The following is a 14,493-nucleotide window of genomic DNA, read 5'->3' as shown; positions in this document are numbered from 1 at the left end:
ACTATTGTCTTCCATGGGTTATGCACAGGTGCAAGTAAGATCTCTGGTTAATCCCCCCCCTTCCCTCGGAGATGGGTCAGTCTGTCCCAGGCGTCCATGTCTCTGATCTACTTTGTTCCTCAGTTTACTCTGTTCATTAGAGTCCACATATGAGTGAGGTCGTGTGATCCTTGTCTCTCTCTGACGGGCTGATTCCGCTCAGCATGGTGCTCTCCAGGCCCCTCCACGCGGTCTCTCAGGGTAAGCGAGCCTTCTGCTCACCGCTGCGTGGTGTTCCGTGGTGTGCACGCACCAGTCAGCAGACGGGGGATAAGAAAGCGGTGGCACTTGTACACAAAGGACCTTCGGACTCTCTGCCCTCACACTGAGCAGTTCTCGCTCCCATCCCACTAAGACGGGGGTGGGGGGAGTGGGGGGGGGGGGTCCTTCCAGGGCCTGAGGGATGAAAGCGCGTTTCTCACGGTGGACACGCCCCCTGGTCTGGCCGGTCCGTCACTCACACCTCAGGGTGAATTAGCTGCACCTCCTCCCACACGTGAAACAGGAGCCTCCGGGGCTGCGTCAGAGCAGGCGAGGGAGGCGACAGCGAGGAGCGGGCCTGGACCGTGCGCATCGGGGTAGAGACACAGGACCCCAAAAGGCAGCAGGTGCTCTGGGATGCCAAGGTGCCGGGGACGCCCAGACCACTGCGCACGAGTTTGGGTGGCCGTGCCTCAGCTGGGCCCGCCACCAGGCCAGGCCCACGCACAGGCCAGGCCCACGCACAAGCCAGGGCCATACACAGGCCAGGGCCATACACAGGCCAGGCTCACGCACAGGCCAGGCTCACGCACAGGCCAGGCCCACGCACAGGCCAGGCTCACACACAGGCCAGGCTCACGCACAGGCCAGGCCCACGCACAGGCCAGGCCCACACACAGGCCAGGCTCACGCACAGGCCAGGCCCACGCACAGGCCAGGCCCACGCACAGGCCAGGGCCACGCACAGGCCAGGCCCACGCACAGGCCAGGCTCACGCACAGGCCAGGCTCACGCACAGGCCAGGCTCACGCACAGGCCAGGGCCATACACAGGCCAGGCCCACGCACAGGCAAAGGAGGCCAGGGCCACGCACAGGCCACGCCCACGCACAGGCCAGGCCCACGCACAGGCCAGGGAAGACCGAGCCGCTCACCAGCTGCTCCGACGTGAGCCGCAGGGTCTTCTTGTAGCCGACGTTGGACAGGAGGGGGATCAGGGGGGCGCTGGACGGCCTGGCGGCTGCGTGCTCCTCATCGCTGGAGGACGACTCCTGCTTCATTCTGGAACACAGCGATGTCACCAATGAGGACATGCATCTGGGTGACCATGAAAGCCGCTTTCGGCCGGAATCCATGGCGGCCCGGGGCTCCCCTGAGCGCCGCCTCGCGTGGCCACTTACCAGAGGCTCTGCGTGCACCACTGAGCCCACCGACCCCTCCGCACGCTCTCGCACTCACCGGGCTGCTCCCCCAGCCACGTCCTGTCACAGCTACCGTCGCTCTACGAGGTGCCAAGAGGCCCTCTCCCCGAGAAGCAGGGTCGGACCCCTCGCCTGGAAGGACGCTCACGTTCTCCGCTCCCCCCACTCCACCCCCACCCCCGCCCCACCGAGGCCGCGGGACAGGCGCCTGGAGACCTCCTGGGTCTACCTCTCCACACCCACAATTTCAAGGAATTAGGGGCTCTGGGACCCCCGTGGCGCCAGTGAAGACGGAGGACTCGCCCCCTCCCGGAGTCCCCGAGTGGCCGTCCCGGGAGCCAGGCGCCGGGCTGGGGTCCGCACAGAACGCACCCAAACAAGGCTCCTGCTCCTCCAGACGCCCCGTGCGGGGCTGGGAGGTGCGGGTGGGGGCAGGCGCCTCCTCTTTAAATGGCTCACGGAAAGCGTGTCGCCTTCAAACGCGTCATCGGGGCCCACAGAGAGCAACGGCGACATCAGGCCTGCTTGCCGCCGACCCGGTTCCTATTTCCAGCCGGGAACTTGGAAACGCAACAGGTGAAGGGACAGCGTTGGCCGGGAGGAGTCTGAGGACCTGAACGCTAAGCCCACCTCGCCCACGAATCAACAGCCTCCTGGGGCATCACACCGGCTCGGCGACCGCTCGGCCACAGCTCTGAACCGCCTGCCCCGTGTCCACGGGCCTGGGCCTCCCCGGTACGAAGTGATTAGGATGCGCATCTTGCCTTCAATTAACTGTTAGCGCTTCCTGCCTGTTTCCTGCCCGCTGAGTAAGACGCGCCCTCCCGCTGCCTCCGCGGGAACACGGCCAGGCCGGGCGGCGGCAGGAGGTGCGGTGCTCGCTCTCCGTGTCCACACGCAGCAGCCGCAGCGTGAGCGGCCACGGCTCTGCCCGCCGAGCCGAGCTCCCCCGACCCCGCAGACAGGTGACCTCGCAGACAGAACTCGGCTAACGCTGCACAGCGTCACCTCAATCTGCCGCCTCCGATGCCAGGCTCGCAGGAGCCCACATCGCCAAGCAGAAAGCAGCAACCTACGTCCCGGCGGGGAGACCACGGAGGGAGGCACGCTTCCCCGGGAGGAAACGGCTTCCCCTCTGTCGCCGGTCGCCGCCGCCAGCAGTGTGGCCTCTGCTCTCTCCCGGCCGGACCCCGAAGTGCTGGTCCCATCCCGCCACGTCAGCCTGACGCTGAGTCTGGCAATCAGACCTAAGGGAGCGGCCGTCGCCATCTGATCGCTGGGAAACCTGACACATTGCTCCGCGTCCCACCACCAACGACAGGGCCGCTGGGCCCCAGGCCCGCCACCCGGTCCGCCGGGCCCAGGCCGTGGTGCGCGGTGAGCGCCAGCAGCACCCGCCAGGCTGTGCCCTGACCCTGGACCGGAAAGGCGCTGCCACCCCAAGCCACCGGGCACGGTACCTGGTGGCCATGCTGAGCGGCGGCGGCTGCTCCCCGGTGCTGTGGCTCTCGCCAGCCAGGCCCTGCTCCGGCTTACTTTCCTGGAGAAGAGAGGAGATCAGGGTGCAACCAAAGAGAAGCACCAGACAGAGCTGGGGGCCCCGATGGGCCCGCCTAAGCCCAGGCCAGGGCCCAAAGCCTCCCCCCCCCCCCCCCCCCGGCGCTGCCCCGGGCAGGCAGGCGGGACCCCGTGAGCCCTCTGCGTGGAGGAACTCAGTGAAGTGAGAACAGAGGTGAGTGTCTTCCACAAGTGTGTGCACCAGGCCACACTCCATACTCGCTGAGCTCTGTGCAGAGGCGGCCTCAGGGGCCGCCTGCAGACCGAGGGCTCCCCGAATGTCCTCCTAACTGCTGACAGAGCGCCTGAAATAGTCTCACGCCGTATTTTCTTGGGGAAAAAGCAGACACAGCCGCTCTTTCTCAATACTGCCTACTTTTAATAGCAAATGCTCCTCTGGCCCTAGCTGGTTTGGCTCAGTGGATAGAGCGTCAGCCTGCGGACTGAGGGGTCCCAGGTTCGACGTGGGTCAAGGGCACAGGCCTGGGTTGCGGGTTCGATCCCCAGTAGGGGGCGTGCAGGAGGCAGCCAATCAATGATTCTCTCTCATCATTGATGTTTCTCTCTCTCTCCCTCCCTCTTCCTCTCTAAAATCATTAAAATATATTTTTTTAAAAAAAGAAAAGAAAATGCTCCCCTGATGGGCCGGAGCGCTCCGGAATTCTGAGGGATCTGGGCCAGTCCCCTTCTCCTGCGTAGGATCCGGGGGAAGTCACGGAGCCCCAGAGCCTGGCCTCCCGCCTGTGAACCGGGAGGAGACCGCCACCCCTTAACGCTGCTGCTACAAGGGCTGCGATGCTGCGGTGAACACAGCGCCGGCCCACAGCCGTGAGGGAGGAGGGGGACGCCACGCCCCACGGACCGCGGGAGGTCAGAGGCCGGGCAGGAGTGTCAGAGGACACAGGGTGTTCAATTCAGTTGCATTTGTGGCCATTTGCTCAGGGGGTAGGTTAATTTTTAATATTTAAAAAATAACTGGTATAAAAAACCTAACAGCAGGGTGAGCATCTCAACATAGGATGAGTTCTAAGTATTCTGAAACATTCTTTAGCTTTTGCTAAGCACACAGATAATTAGTGTGATAACATGCCCGGTAATTTTTAACCTATTGGCTGAGGCAGGTAACTTAGGTTTAACAATCCTTTGTTAGACTGGTTCATAAGTAGCTATCGATCTGAAATAGGTACGTTTGTTTTAGAAATATTTAATGTCGTAACTATTCCTTATTTTGCGCTGGCATTCCCCTCAACCCAAACTGGTGAGGAACTGGATACTCTTCTGCCTCATTCCTCCAACAGGCTGCCCTCCCGTCAGGGACCAGCAAGGCCCTCAGGCTCTGCCTCCTCAAGTAAAGACCGTGTTTGTTCTAACCTGCTTAGGTCCCTGGACATAGCGGGACAGTCAGTACGCTCAGGTGTGCTAACAGAAAGTGTCGAAGAGCAACGTGATCTTCATAAGCTCCTTCCACCACGTTTTCCCTTTGAACTAACGGACACAGAACGGGAGCTCACTGAGGTTCTCACCTCCAGCCTGACCGCTGTCCTTGGGGTTCTTCATACTGCACCCCAACAGCAATCAGCGTTCCCTCAACGAGTGCCTGCCAACCCCTGCTCCAGGTCCAATGTGGACACCGGGGGCACCCAGGAAGGAATCAAAGGCACATGGTCTCGGCCTCCCTGGGGTTAGGGGTCTAGAAGGGAAAAGGTGTTCATCCAGTACTCACACTAATACGTGTATAATGACAAACTCCGAAAAAAGTCATGAATGAAGGAAAAGCTCACAGGCCGGGCTCTGGGAGCAGGGAACAGCAGCGCAGACTCATCTGCCAGTTAATTCAGTGAAGAGGAATGAGAAGGGTCCTAAGAGCACTAGGCAGAGGAAACACCACGTGCAAAGGTCCTGGGGTAGATTGTGCTTTCAGCCAGCGACGCTGAAGCACAGAGGACAGGGGAGAGAATGCAAAAGATGAGGCTAAAGAGGGAGCAGGGACTGGGGTACCCAAGTCCTGTGACCGTGTTAAGGGCGGGGTCTTAATTAGAAGAACCCTGGGAACCCACCACAAGGCTCTAAGGAGGGAGTAGCATCAGTTGGACCAGTCTCCTCAATAGAACAATGTGATGACAGTACGAAGAATGAAGAGAGGACAGGAACGGGTGCAAGTAGCTCATCTGGAAGCGATCCTGGGAGAGACCACGCAGCCTAGCGGTGCGGGAGTGAAGGTGGAGAGAACTGGAACGTCTGAGAGGCACTTAGGATGGCGAGTGGGTGGACCTGGCGAGGGACCGAATGTGAGCGTGAGGAAAAGAAGTGTCGAGCCTGTGGGTGGGCAGCGGCCACTTTCTGCATGTGGCCCCACGAAGGAACTGGCAGGAAGATGGCGAGTTCAGCATTAAAAACGACAGGCTCGAGGTGTCTGGGAGCAGTCGCATGGAGATGTCTACCTAGTTGGCTCCTTGATAAATGGGCATCGGATATAAAAGCATGTCTGGTCTGGAAATGAAACGGGGTCCTCACGGGGGTGTGGGTGAGGCTGCCCAGGGAAAAGCAGGCAATCAAAGCGGGAGAGGGGACCCCAAGACAACCCTCGAGAACCCTCGTGGGAGGGGGGGGGGGCGCTCTGAGTCCGAGGAGAAAGCCAGGGAGACACGTGGCATGGAGCAAAGAGAATGATGGGAGAGCAGGGTGGGAGGCAGACAAAGGTCTGAAAACAATGACAGGCATTCACAGCGCTGGAAAGCCAGGCCACGTGTACCCAGACACGCCCCTGAGGTCCAGGCTGATGATAATTAGTCCACAGCCGTCAGTACGCGCACTGACATGACCCTCACACGCAGAGGAAAACATTTAACCTGAAAAAAGGTTCATATCAGGTTGAATCCCTTCTTTTACAGATGAAGAGGGACTGGACCAGCCCCGCTGGCATGGCTCAGTGGTTGAGTATCGTCCTAGGAACCAGGAGGTCGCGGTTCAAATCCCGGTCAGGGCACAGGCCCCAGTTGTGGGCTCGATCCCCCGGGGGGGGGGGGGGGGGAGGGGGCGGGGGCGTGCAGGAGGCAGCCCATCCATGATTCTGTCTCATCATTGATGTTTCTATCTCTCTCTCCCTCTCCCTCCTTCTCTGAAATCAGTAAAACATTTTTTAAAGTGTGACTGGACCAGGGTCTCCGAGCTAAGAGGCAGCAGAGCAAGGAGATGAGCCCAGCTCTCTGCTCGCACCCCCTACCCCCCCCTCCCGCCCCCGGGCCCTGCTCCTCCAGCTTGCCCAGCTCCGTGATGCCCTCCCACCCCAGGGCGGGCGGAGCGGGCTCCTGAAAACGGGGCGCTGCGGCTTCTGCCTGGGCCTGCGGAGGAAGACCTGGAGAAACTCCGGAACGTACCGAGCTCCGCCCAGACGCTCCCCGGCGCTCCGTGCTTACCTCCTTGATCGTGGTGTTCCTTCCCCTCCACGAAAACCACCATCTTCCTCCCTTCCTGGGCATCTTATCCCTCATGATGGCCTCCACCGTGGCCTGTTTCAAATGGATGGCAACATAAATAACGGAACCAAAAAAAAGATCAACTCAGCACAGTCAAACCAAAGGACGCACGCCAAGCAAAGGAAGGGTCAAACAAACAGAGAGACAAGAGGAAACGCAACGTACCACGTGGGAACTAAACATTTTCGAGAAGCAAAACTTAATGGCGTCCAAAAGCGCATGAAGGTAACTTAAGCACGAAGACTTAAGAAGGTGCCAAAGGAAAGAGCAAACAACAGAAAGATGCAACACAACAAAAAGAAAAAGAAAGCATTGGAGTCATTAGTGATTAGTCAGACCGCAGGCTTCAAATTAAAGGGGCAGTTACTCTCAATGTGACCATCATAAAATAAAAAAGTGAAATGGTTACGGGGCATATTAATCATACGGGGTAAAATGCACAGGATGGCTTTAGGAAGTGTAAATTCTGACAAACTGACCATTAGCACTTAAAATCTCAAGTGTTAAAAAAAAAAATCATACGCTTACCCTAAAGGCATGGAAGTCTGATGGGGGAGGAGATTCAATAATAACTGGTAGTTTTCTAAGCCTTTCCAAAGGACAAAATATCTCCCTGAGGCTAACTCCAGCCCCAAGGTCAATGCTACCCGATTTCCCTTCCTTGGTTTACAGAACGGCTCCCGGTAGCTGACATCAGCAAGTAATGAAAGGAAGATTTGGTCTTTCAACCAAACAGGTTGCAGGGAAGTGGGAAGATAAGCAATTGGTTAGCCGGAAGTGTGCTTCTTTTCATCATTTAAAACACCCCCAGCTGACACAAAGGAAACCCTGAACACACAAAAACCCACGACCTGCAAACGGCACGTACTCTCCTCACCAACAGGCCCGCCCGTGAAGAGGTGGAGGACCCACCCCTCCGAATTCACCCGTCCAGGTCAGACCCCAATGAAAACCACCTAACAGGACTACTGTCAGACCCAGGCAAGCCGATTCCCAAGTTCACTGGGAAAACACACAGAAATAGCCAAGACCATTCTCGGAAGAGTAGTAAGAAGACCCAAGCCTTACTCAATAGTAAAGTGTATTTAAAACTATATGAAAGACAAAGTTCAGAAATAAATATAAACTCACAGAGAAGTTCAATGGGCGGTAAAGTTGTAACTGCCTGTCAGGGGGGCAAGAGGCATCGAATGAAGGTCCTGGGGTCACCGGGCAGCTGTGCCAACCCTGCCAGTTGCCTCCGTGGGGGCATCACCCCCTTTCTTACTTTCCGGCCGACACACCCTAAACTCTGTTCGAGCATCAGGCTGCGATCCGCTCCGGGAAGGCAGCCTCCAATCCGGACAATGAACCCCGATGGGTCTGCCCCATTCACAGTCATCGCTGTCTTGCCAGCGGCCAACTGGAAGGTGATCATGTGACCAAGTTGCGGCCAATGAAATGGGAGAAGTCTGCCTCCATCCCTCCTGCTTTGGACGCGGCTGCTTAAGGTGACGCGCAGAACCGTCACCTTGTGATCCTGAAGGGAAGCCAACAAAACCCCAGAGAAGCTCTCCCAGATCCGTCAAGCCCGGGGCCACCAGCCTCTGAGAGTCTCGCCATGTGCGATGCAAACCCGTTACTTAAGCCACTCGTCGTCCCTGCTCCCTGCAGCCAACGCATCCCAGCTCAGTAACCAGCTGGGGAAGTGGCGTGGTCCTGCTGCCTCACCCATCCCTCTCCAAATAAAATCTCCATGGAGCGAAGGCTGAAGAAAGTACTAGAAGAGACGGGCACAGTTCCACCGGCTTCGGAAACGGGCAAGCAGGGCCATTCCGAACAGGACACCGAACCCGAGAGCTGCAGAGACTGACAGGCTCTGCACACAGAAACAAGTCTACGCTAGACAGACGCCACAAAGACGCTCAACGCTGCTGGCACGCTCGTAAAGAGACTGAGGACGCGCATCACAAAGGCGCATTTCTCTGAGGTTAGCCGTTAGCCGTCGTGTGCTTTTCCTCGTCTGTAAACTAAGTCCTGTAACAGCATTTCCACGGCATTCACCTTTTCCCTTACTGAATTGTAAGAGCTGGAGTACAGACGTAACACAAACATGTGGCCAGGGCCACAGACACTGAGAGGAACCTGGTAAGGCAAACGAAACCACCGAGAAAGCAAGCCTCCGCCAGGGCACGGAGAATGCTCACAGATAAAGTCCCCAAAGGTGAGGTCACAATCCCCAAATCCCTAATCCCAACACAATCTCTCTCTCTCACACACACACTCACACTCACACACACACACACACACAAGGAAGGAGCGAGCATAGACTTATCAGAAACACACACATGCACACTCTCACACTCACACACTCACACACATACACACACACAAGGAGCGAGCATAGACTCAAAAAACACATACATACACACTCACACTCTCACACACGCACACACACTCACACACACACACTCTCACACACTCTCACACACACACACTCTCACACACACTCACACACTCACACACACTCTCGTACACACTCACATGCACACACACACTCACACACACACTCACATGCACTCTCACACACACACGCACACTCACACGCACACTCACACACACACACTCTCACACACACTCACACGCACACTCACACACACTCACACACACACTCACACACACTCTCACACACACACACTCACACACAAGGAAGGAGCGAGCACACTCTCTCCAAGGTCAGAGGAGACCGGGGGGAGCCCAGGCAGCAGGATTCTCTGACCCCGAAGCAGACAGAGACCTGCTAAGGGCACAGGGGGCGCAAGGGAAGCCGTGGCCTCTGAGGGGCAAGAGAAGCAGATTCGAACCCCTGGCCCTGGTGCTCGTGAACTTCGAAAGAGCCCAACGGAATTAACTTTGTGGCTTTTAAACTAAAATCTGAATTCCAGCCGCCCGTCGTTTCGGTGTCCATCTTCCTCCGGCTCAAGCTCACCTTTGGCAGCGGTTTCTGGAAAGCCTGCATCGCCAGGAGCAGAGGGGCTGCCGTGGTCCAGTTATAATACCTGCAGGAAACAACGAAATCGCGTCAAAGGACCAAACACAATCTCACACACACACACACACTCAGGGGCTGAGCACCCACCTCTGACCCAGGAGCTCACAGATACATTCCCGGTCAGGGACCTGCCCGATTGCGGGCTCCATCCCCAGTGCGGGGCGTGCAGGAGGCAGCCGACCCATGATTCCCTCTCATCACTCATGTTTCTATCTCTCTCTCCCTCTCCCTTCCATTCTGAAATCAATAAATATATATTTTTTAAAAAGAAAACTTTTAAAAGACCCAAGGCCAGACTGAAAAGCCAATGTCACGAGGCATGGCCGTGGAAAGTTCTGGAACTCCAGCTGGGTCCGTGAAGAGCCCAAGCTGCTGCCCGCACCCCGGCCTCCCGGCATGTCCCCCTGGCAGTGGCCGCACCGCGGGGCGAGCAGCTGTCCAGGCAGCAGAGCCTGGGGCATCGCCTGCCCGGCTTCCAGGAAAAGGCAACCAGGGCCCCTAGCTTAACACGCCAACATCCTGGGAGTCCATGCCTTCCTCTAGAGCAGTGGTTCTCAACCTTCCTCATGCCGCGGCCCTTTAATACAGTTCCTCATGTGTGGGCCCTGTGTGCCCCTGTGTTTTCCGATGGTCTTAGGCGACCCTGCTAGTGGTTCTCAACCTGTGATTCGTGACCCACAGGTTGAGAACCGCTGCTATAGAGCCTCCTAAGACCATCGGAAAACACAGATATCTACATTACGATTCATAACAGTAGCAACATTAGTTATGAAGTAGCAATGAAAATAATGTTATGGTTGGGGGTCACCACAACATGAGGAACTGTATTAAAGGGTCGAGGCATTAGAAAGGTTGAGAACCACTGCTCTAGGGAGTCTGCCAGCATCTACAAAACACGTGCCCGCCCCACTCAGACCCGGCTCTCGAGGGGGGACACGCTGCCCGTTTCGTCCCCCCGTGGGCCACTTGGCCGAAGTCCCCCAGGCCCGGGACGGTACACGTGCCACATAAAATCCAGGGCAGGTGACCATCAGGATCCACCAGACCCACGATTCCATCAGCCCGCCAGCCCAGAGCGCCAGCCACTGTCCACAGCGAGCTGACAATCACACAGCTGAGCCAAGACTCAGAGAGGACAATGGACGTAGAGAATAACGTCTACGGCTCCCGGACCAGGTCTCCTTCTGGAAGGCTGACACCGAACCGGCAACCGAGATGACGCGGGAGACACGTACTTGTTCCCGATCTTTACCACAAGGTTGGGGTCGTCGATGAGGGCGGGGTTGTCCACAAACTGTTGATACGACACGGCTTGTTCCAAAAACGCGTCTGGGAAGCAATCGTGGGGAGAGGGGGGAAGATAAGGAAAACCTGGTTCAAAGAGCAGTCCTAGTCACTGGCCCGCGCTCCCAGGAGCTTCCTGAGAGTTTACCGCGCCCTGCGTGCGCCCCTGCACAGGAAGGCCTTGCGTGCGCCTGCGAAGGGCAGGACCTTCACCTTGTCTGGGGGCAGCATGGGGATGTGGGGAAACGTGCCCTCAGGGGGCTCCTGTGCTCACAGGCAGGGGTGGGAATGCAGCCTGCACCGGAGGGAGCAGGTCTAAGTCACAGTCACAAGCGCTGCTGCGACCCTGGGCAAGCGCGGAACCTCCCCGAGCCTCAGCTCCCTCGTGGCCGTGGGGGCCGTGAGGAGGGTGAGGGCGCGAGCGGCAGGCCCGGGTCCTGCCTCACAGGAGGGCTCGCTCCATGCCAGCGGGCGGGTGCTGACCATGTCACCCCAGGAAGGGCAGGGGACCACGTGAGGCCCGGCAGCTGGCCCAGCCCCACAAACTCAGAGCTGGCGGGGACCCCAGGTCAGGAGGCGAACTTCAGTTCATCACTGGGGTGATGGATCAGCAGGGTCAGGCGCAGAATAAGGGGCCCCAGTCTCTGGGGAGAAGCAATCCATACAGCGTGAAGGGACCTCAGGAGGGGGACAGGGTCTGGGATGGCGTCTCCAGGCAGGAAGGCGGCTTGTGAGTGGCAGGGGGAGAAGTGCAGGACCCACCCGGGTCCCTGCGAGAAATTCAGACCACGGCGGGGGGGGGGGGGGGGGATACAGGGGAGGTGGGACAGGGGTGGGGGGAGACAGTGCAGGTGGGGAGGGGGGAGGGGGAGACAGAGGAGGTGGGGCGGGGGTGGGGGGAGACAGTGCAGGTGGGGAGGGGGTCGGGGGAGACAGGGGAGGTGGGGAGGGGGTCGGGGGAGACAGGGGAGGTGGGGCAGGGGTGGAAGTAAGTTCCCAGGTCTCCTCGGGGAATGTCAGGGGTGATGGCGGCTGCACTGGCTGGGATGCTGGGCCACCTCACCACGTCACTGCGGGGACTGGGACATCGCTTTATGAATCTGACGGGCACTATGAATCCACTCACCCCCTACGCCACCCTGAGAGCACCCTTCAGCTCCAGCTGGGCCCCTCCTCACCCACAGCGTTTCTGCCCCCACCCCTCCAGTGCACGGTGTCCCCTAACACTGCCACCCCCACGGGGCTGCGGGCCCTACGCTTCGAGGGACTGGCCTGGGGCAAGGACACACACGGCAGGCTCAGCAGGCGCGCCTGACAACGAGCGACCCCGGTGGCCTGGCTGCTGCCTGAAGCCACGTGTGAACACCAGAACCCAAGGTCGCCAAGGGCAACCCAAGGTCGCCAAGGGCAAGCCAAGGTCGCCAAGGGCAAGCCAAGGTCGCCAAGGGCAAGCCAAGGTCGCCAAGGGCAAGCCAGCAGCACGTGGGTCGTGAGCAACCGTGGGTCACGTTGCTGTCCTTCACCAAATGCAGAGGAGGCAGCGGGACTGGAAGGAAGGGTGGGAGCCAGGCTCCGGGCGCTCTGAGCAGCTGCCACCAGGGGGTGCTGTTGGCCTGGAGACCAGCTGCGAGGTGCGGGCAGTACCTTTGGTGATCTCCCGGTTGTCGTTGAGGCCGCCGCAGAGGGAGATGGCGATGGACGGCAGGTCCCTCAGGCCGTCGGAGGTGCTCTCCACACCACTGTCGGCGCCAGAGCTGCCCACGGACTGCGGGGACTGGTTGGCTGACCGGGCTCCGCTGTCGGCATGTTTGGGGAGCCCAGCAGGGTCCCCACTGGAAGGAGGAAGAGGGGAAGGTGTTCTGAGGATTTTCCCGGTCCGGGGTCTCACACTCACGTGAAAGGACTCGCAATCCGTGACCCCCCACGGCGCACATGGCTCCATCCCGGGACGGACTTTCCGTTAAAGCACCACGCCCCACGAAGACCAGCTGAAGGCGTTCCGAGCAGAGAGCACCATCCGCTTCTGCCTCCCACACCTCCCGCATCCCCCCCCCCACACACACACCCACTGGAGAGACGGGGGATCGAGCACACTCCTCAGAACCTGGCCCTCCCTGCAAATCCCAGGAGAACTAAGGACGGGCCACGACCCTCCCGGGGAGAGAGGGCCACGCAGCTGCTGCCTTTGCCCCTGAATCGGGCCGTGGGTCACTGACCACCACGCACCCTCCGCGTCACCGGGGGCGACAGCCTCCTGCCTCCTTCCCGCTCCGACGGCCTGGAGGTACCCGCCCGCCACGCCTACGGAGAAAGCCCTCTGTGCTGACACCTCTTCTCCCTCTGATCAAACAGGAGGAAGACGTGAACCCGCGCCGATTCCTATTCCGATGGCGGGACGCGGCACGAGGAATAAAAAGACGGCTTACTTTTTGGGGAAGTACAGGGCGGCCACTTCGGGATCCATGTCTGTGAGGTCGTCCAGGTAGACGCCGTCAGCCCCGAGGTGCCGGCTTCGTTTGTCTGCAAACCAAGGAGCAGAGGAGCAGGTCAGAGCCGCGCCTGGGGACCCCCGACCTCTGACCTCCAACCTCTGACCTCCAAACGCCTCTGGGGAACGCACTGAAGCCCGGTGTGTAGAGGAGCTCAGAAGGGCCCGGACGGTGAAATGAGGGTTCACCACACCTCACTGTCCACGACTAAATGCTCCTAACCCAGTGGTCGGCAAACTCATCAGTCCACAGAGCCAAATATCAACAGGACAACGATTGACATTTCTTTTGAGAGCCAAATTTTTTAAACTTAAACTTCTTCTAACGCCACTTCAAAACAGACTCGCCCAGGCCGTGGTATTTTGTGGAAGAGCCACACTCAAGGGGCCAAAGAGCCGCATGTGGCTCGCGAGCCGCAGTTTGCCGACCACGGCGCTAACATATTCGGCAAAAGGGCAGGGAGCGGACAGGACGGACGTCAGGGTCCGAGTCCTGAGCTTGAAGGCAGGCCCTGAGCTGGCAGCGCGCACGTGCACAGAAAGGGCGGGAAGCCGGCCTCGCCCGCACCTTTCTTCCTAGACGGCGAGTCCGTCTTGCTGGCCGCCGCGGCCATGGCGGAGAGGGCTCGGGGCTCCTCGGGGGCAGCCAGGGGCGGGGCGGCGGCTCCCAAGGCCTCCACATCCTCCTCATTCACGAGCTGCATCTCGGCCGGAGGCGGGCTCTGCTCGGGAGGTGGCTGCGCAGGAGGCGCCTGGGCGGGCGTCGGGGCCGGCTCGCTGAAGGCTTCGGGAGGCTCGCTGTGGATGGCCTGGAAGTGCATCTTCTCCGAGAACTTCCTGCTGCTCCGCGGGCTGGAGTCTTTCATCTTGTGTGTGGGCGACTGGATGGAAGGGCAGGCGAGAGGGAGCGGGAGGGGTCAGGGCACAAGCGGAAAAAGCAAGTCAACCAAGAACCACAGGCAGCCAGGTGAGGGCCCGCCCTGTCCACGCCCAGCGGGCTCCAGCTCGGGGCACCTGGCCGTTTCCACGCCTGCCAGAGGGCCCAGACATCAGGAACAGTCGTTCCAACGCAGAGGAACTGTTATTTAAACACCAACTGCCCGGCAGAAGAGAGGGAGGCTAGTGACGGCCAGCAGGTGGCAGAAGCCCAGACGCCCAGGAGACCGGGCAGAGTGGCCACCGGGGAAGCTGCGGGACTGAGCCGCAGTTACGGGTT

At 59.3% G+C, this 14,493-nt stretch overlaps 1 protein-coding gene across 6 annotated transcripts in view; it reads right to left on the bottom strand.

The window, feature by feature from the left end:
• Positions 1 to 14,493, bottom strand: part of LPIN1 (lipin 1) — a 124,692-nt gene that overhangs the window by 86,686 nt on the left and 23,513 nt on the right. For 5 of the 6 annotated variants that reach the window (XR_013814625.1, XR_013814626.1, XR_013814627.1 and 2 more), the window contains exons 8-15: positions 13,846 to 14,158; positions 13,216 to 13,309; positions 12,434 to 12,621; positions 10,741 to 10,834; positions 9,443 to 9,512; positions 6,415 to 6,507; positions 2,902 to 2,981; positions 1,175 to 1,301 (exon numbers count right to left, since the gene is read on the bottom strand). Coding sequence is in view for 3 of the 6 variants with exons in the window: in XM_079792001.1 (XP_079648127.1) it covers positions 1,175 to 1,301; positions 2,902 to 2,981; positions 6,415 to 6,507; positions 9,443 to 9,512; positions 10,741 to 10,834; positions 12,434 to 12,621; positions 13,216 to 13,309; positions 13,846 to 14,158 (1,059 nt within the window). In the remaining 3 variants the exon portion in view is untranslated. Of the gene's footprint in view, positions 1 to 1,174; positions 1,302 to 2,901; positions 2,982 to 6,414; positions 6,508 to 6,639; positions 6,718 to 9,442; positions 9,513 to 10,740; positions 10,835 to 12,433; positions 12,622 to 13,215; positions 13,310 to 13,845; positions 14,159 to 14,493 lie in introns of all 6 variants that reach the window. The other variant, XM_079792002.1, reaches the window with a different exon arrangement.

Source organism: Cnephaeus nilssonii (assembly GCF_951640355.1).
Source record: "Cnephaeus nilssonii genome assembly, chromosome: 15".
Lineage (NCBI taxonomy): Eukaryota > Metazoa > Chordata > Mammalia > Chiroptera > Vespertilionidae > Cnephaeus > Cnephaeus nilssonii.
The sequence above is the reverse complement of the archived record's forward strand: the minus strand, read 5'-3'. Positions and strand labels throughout refer to the sequence as shown.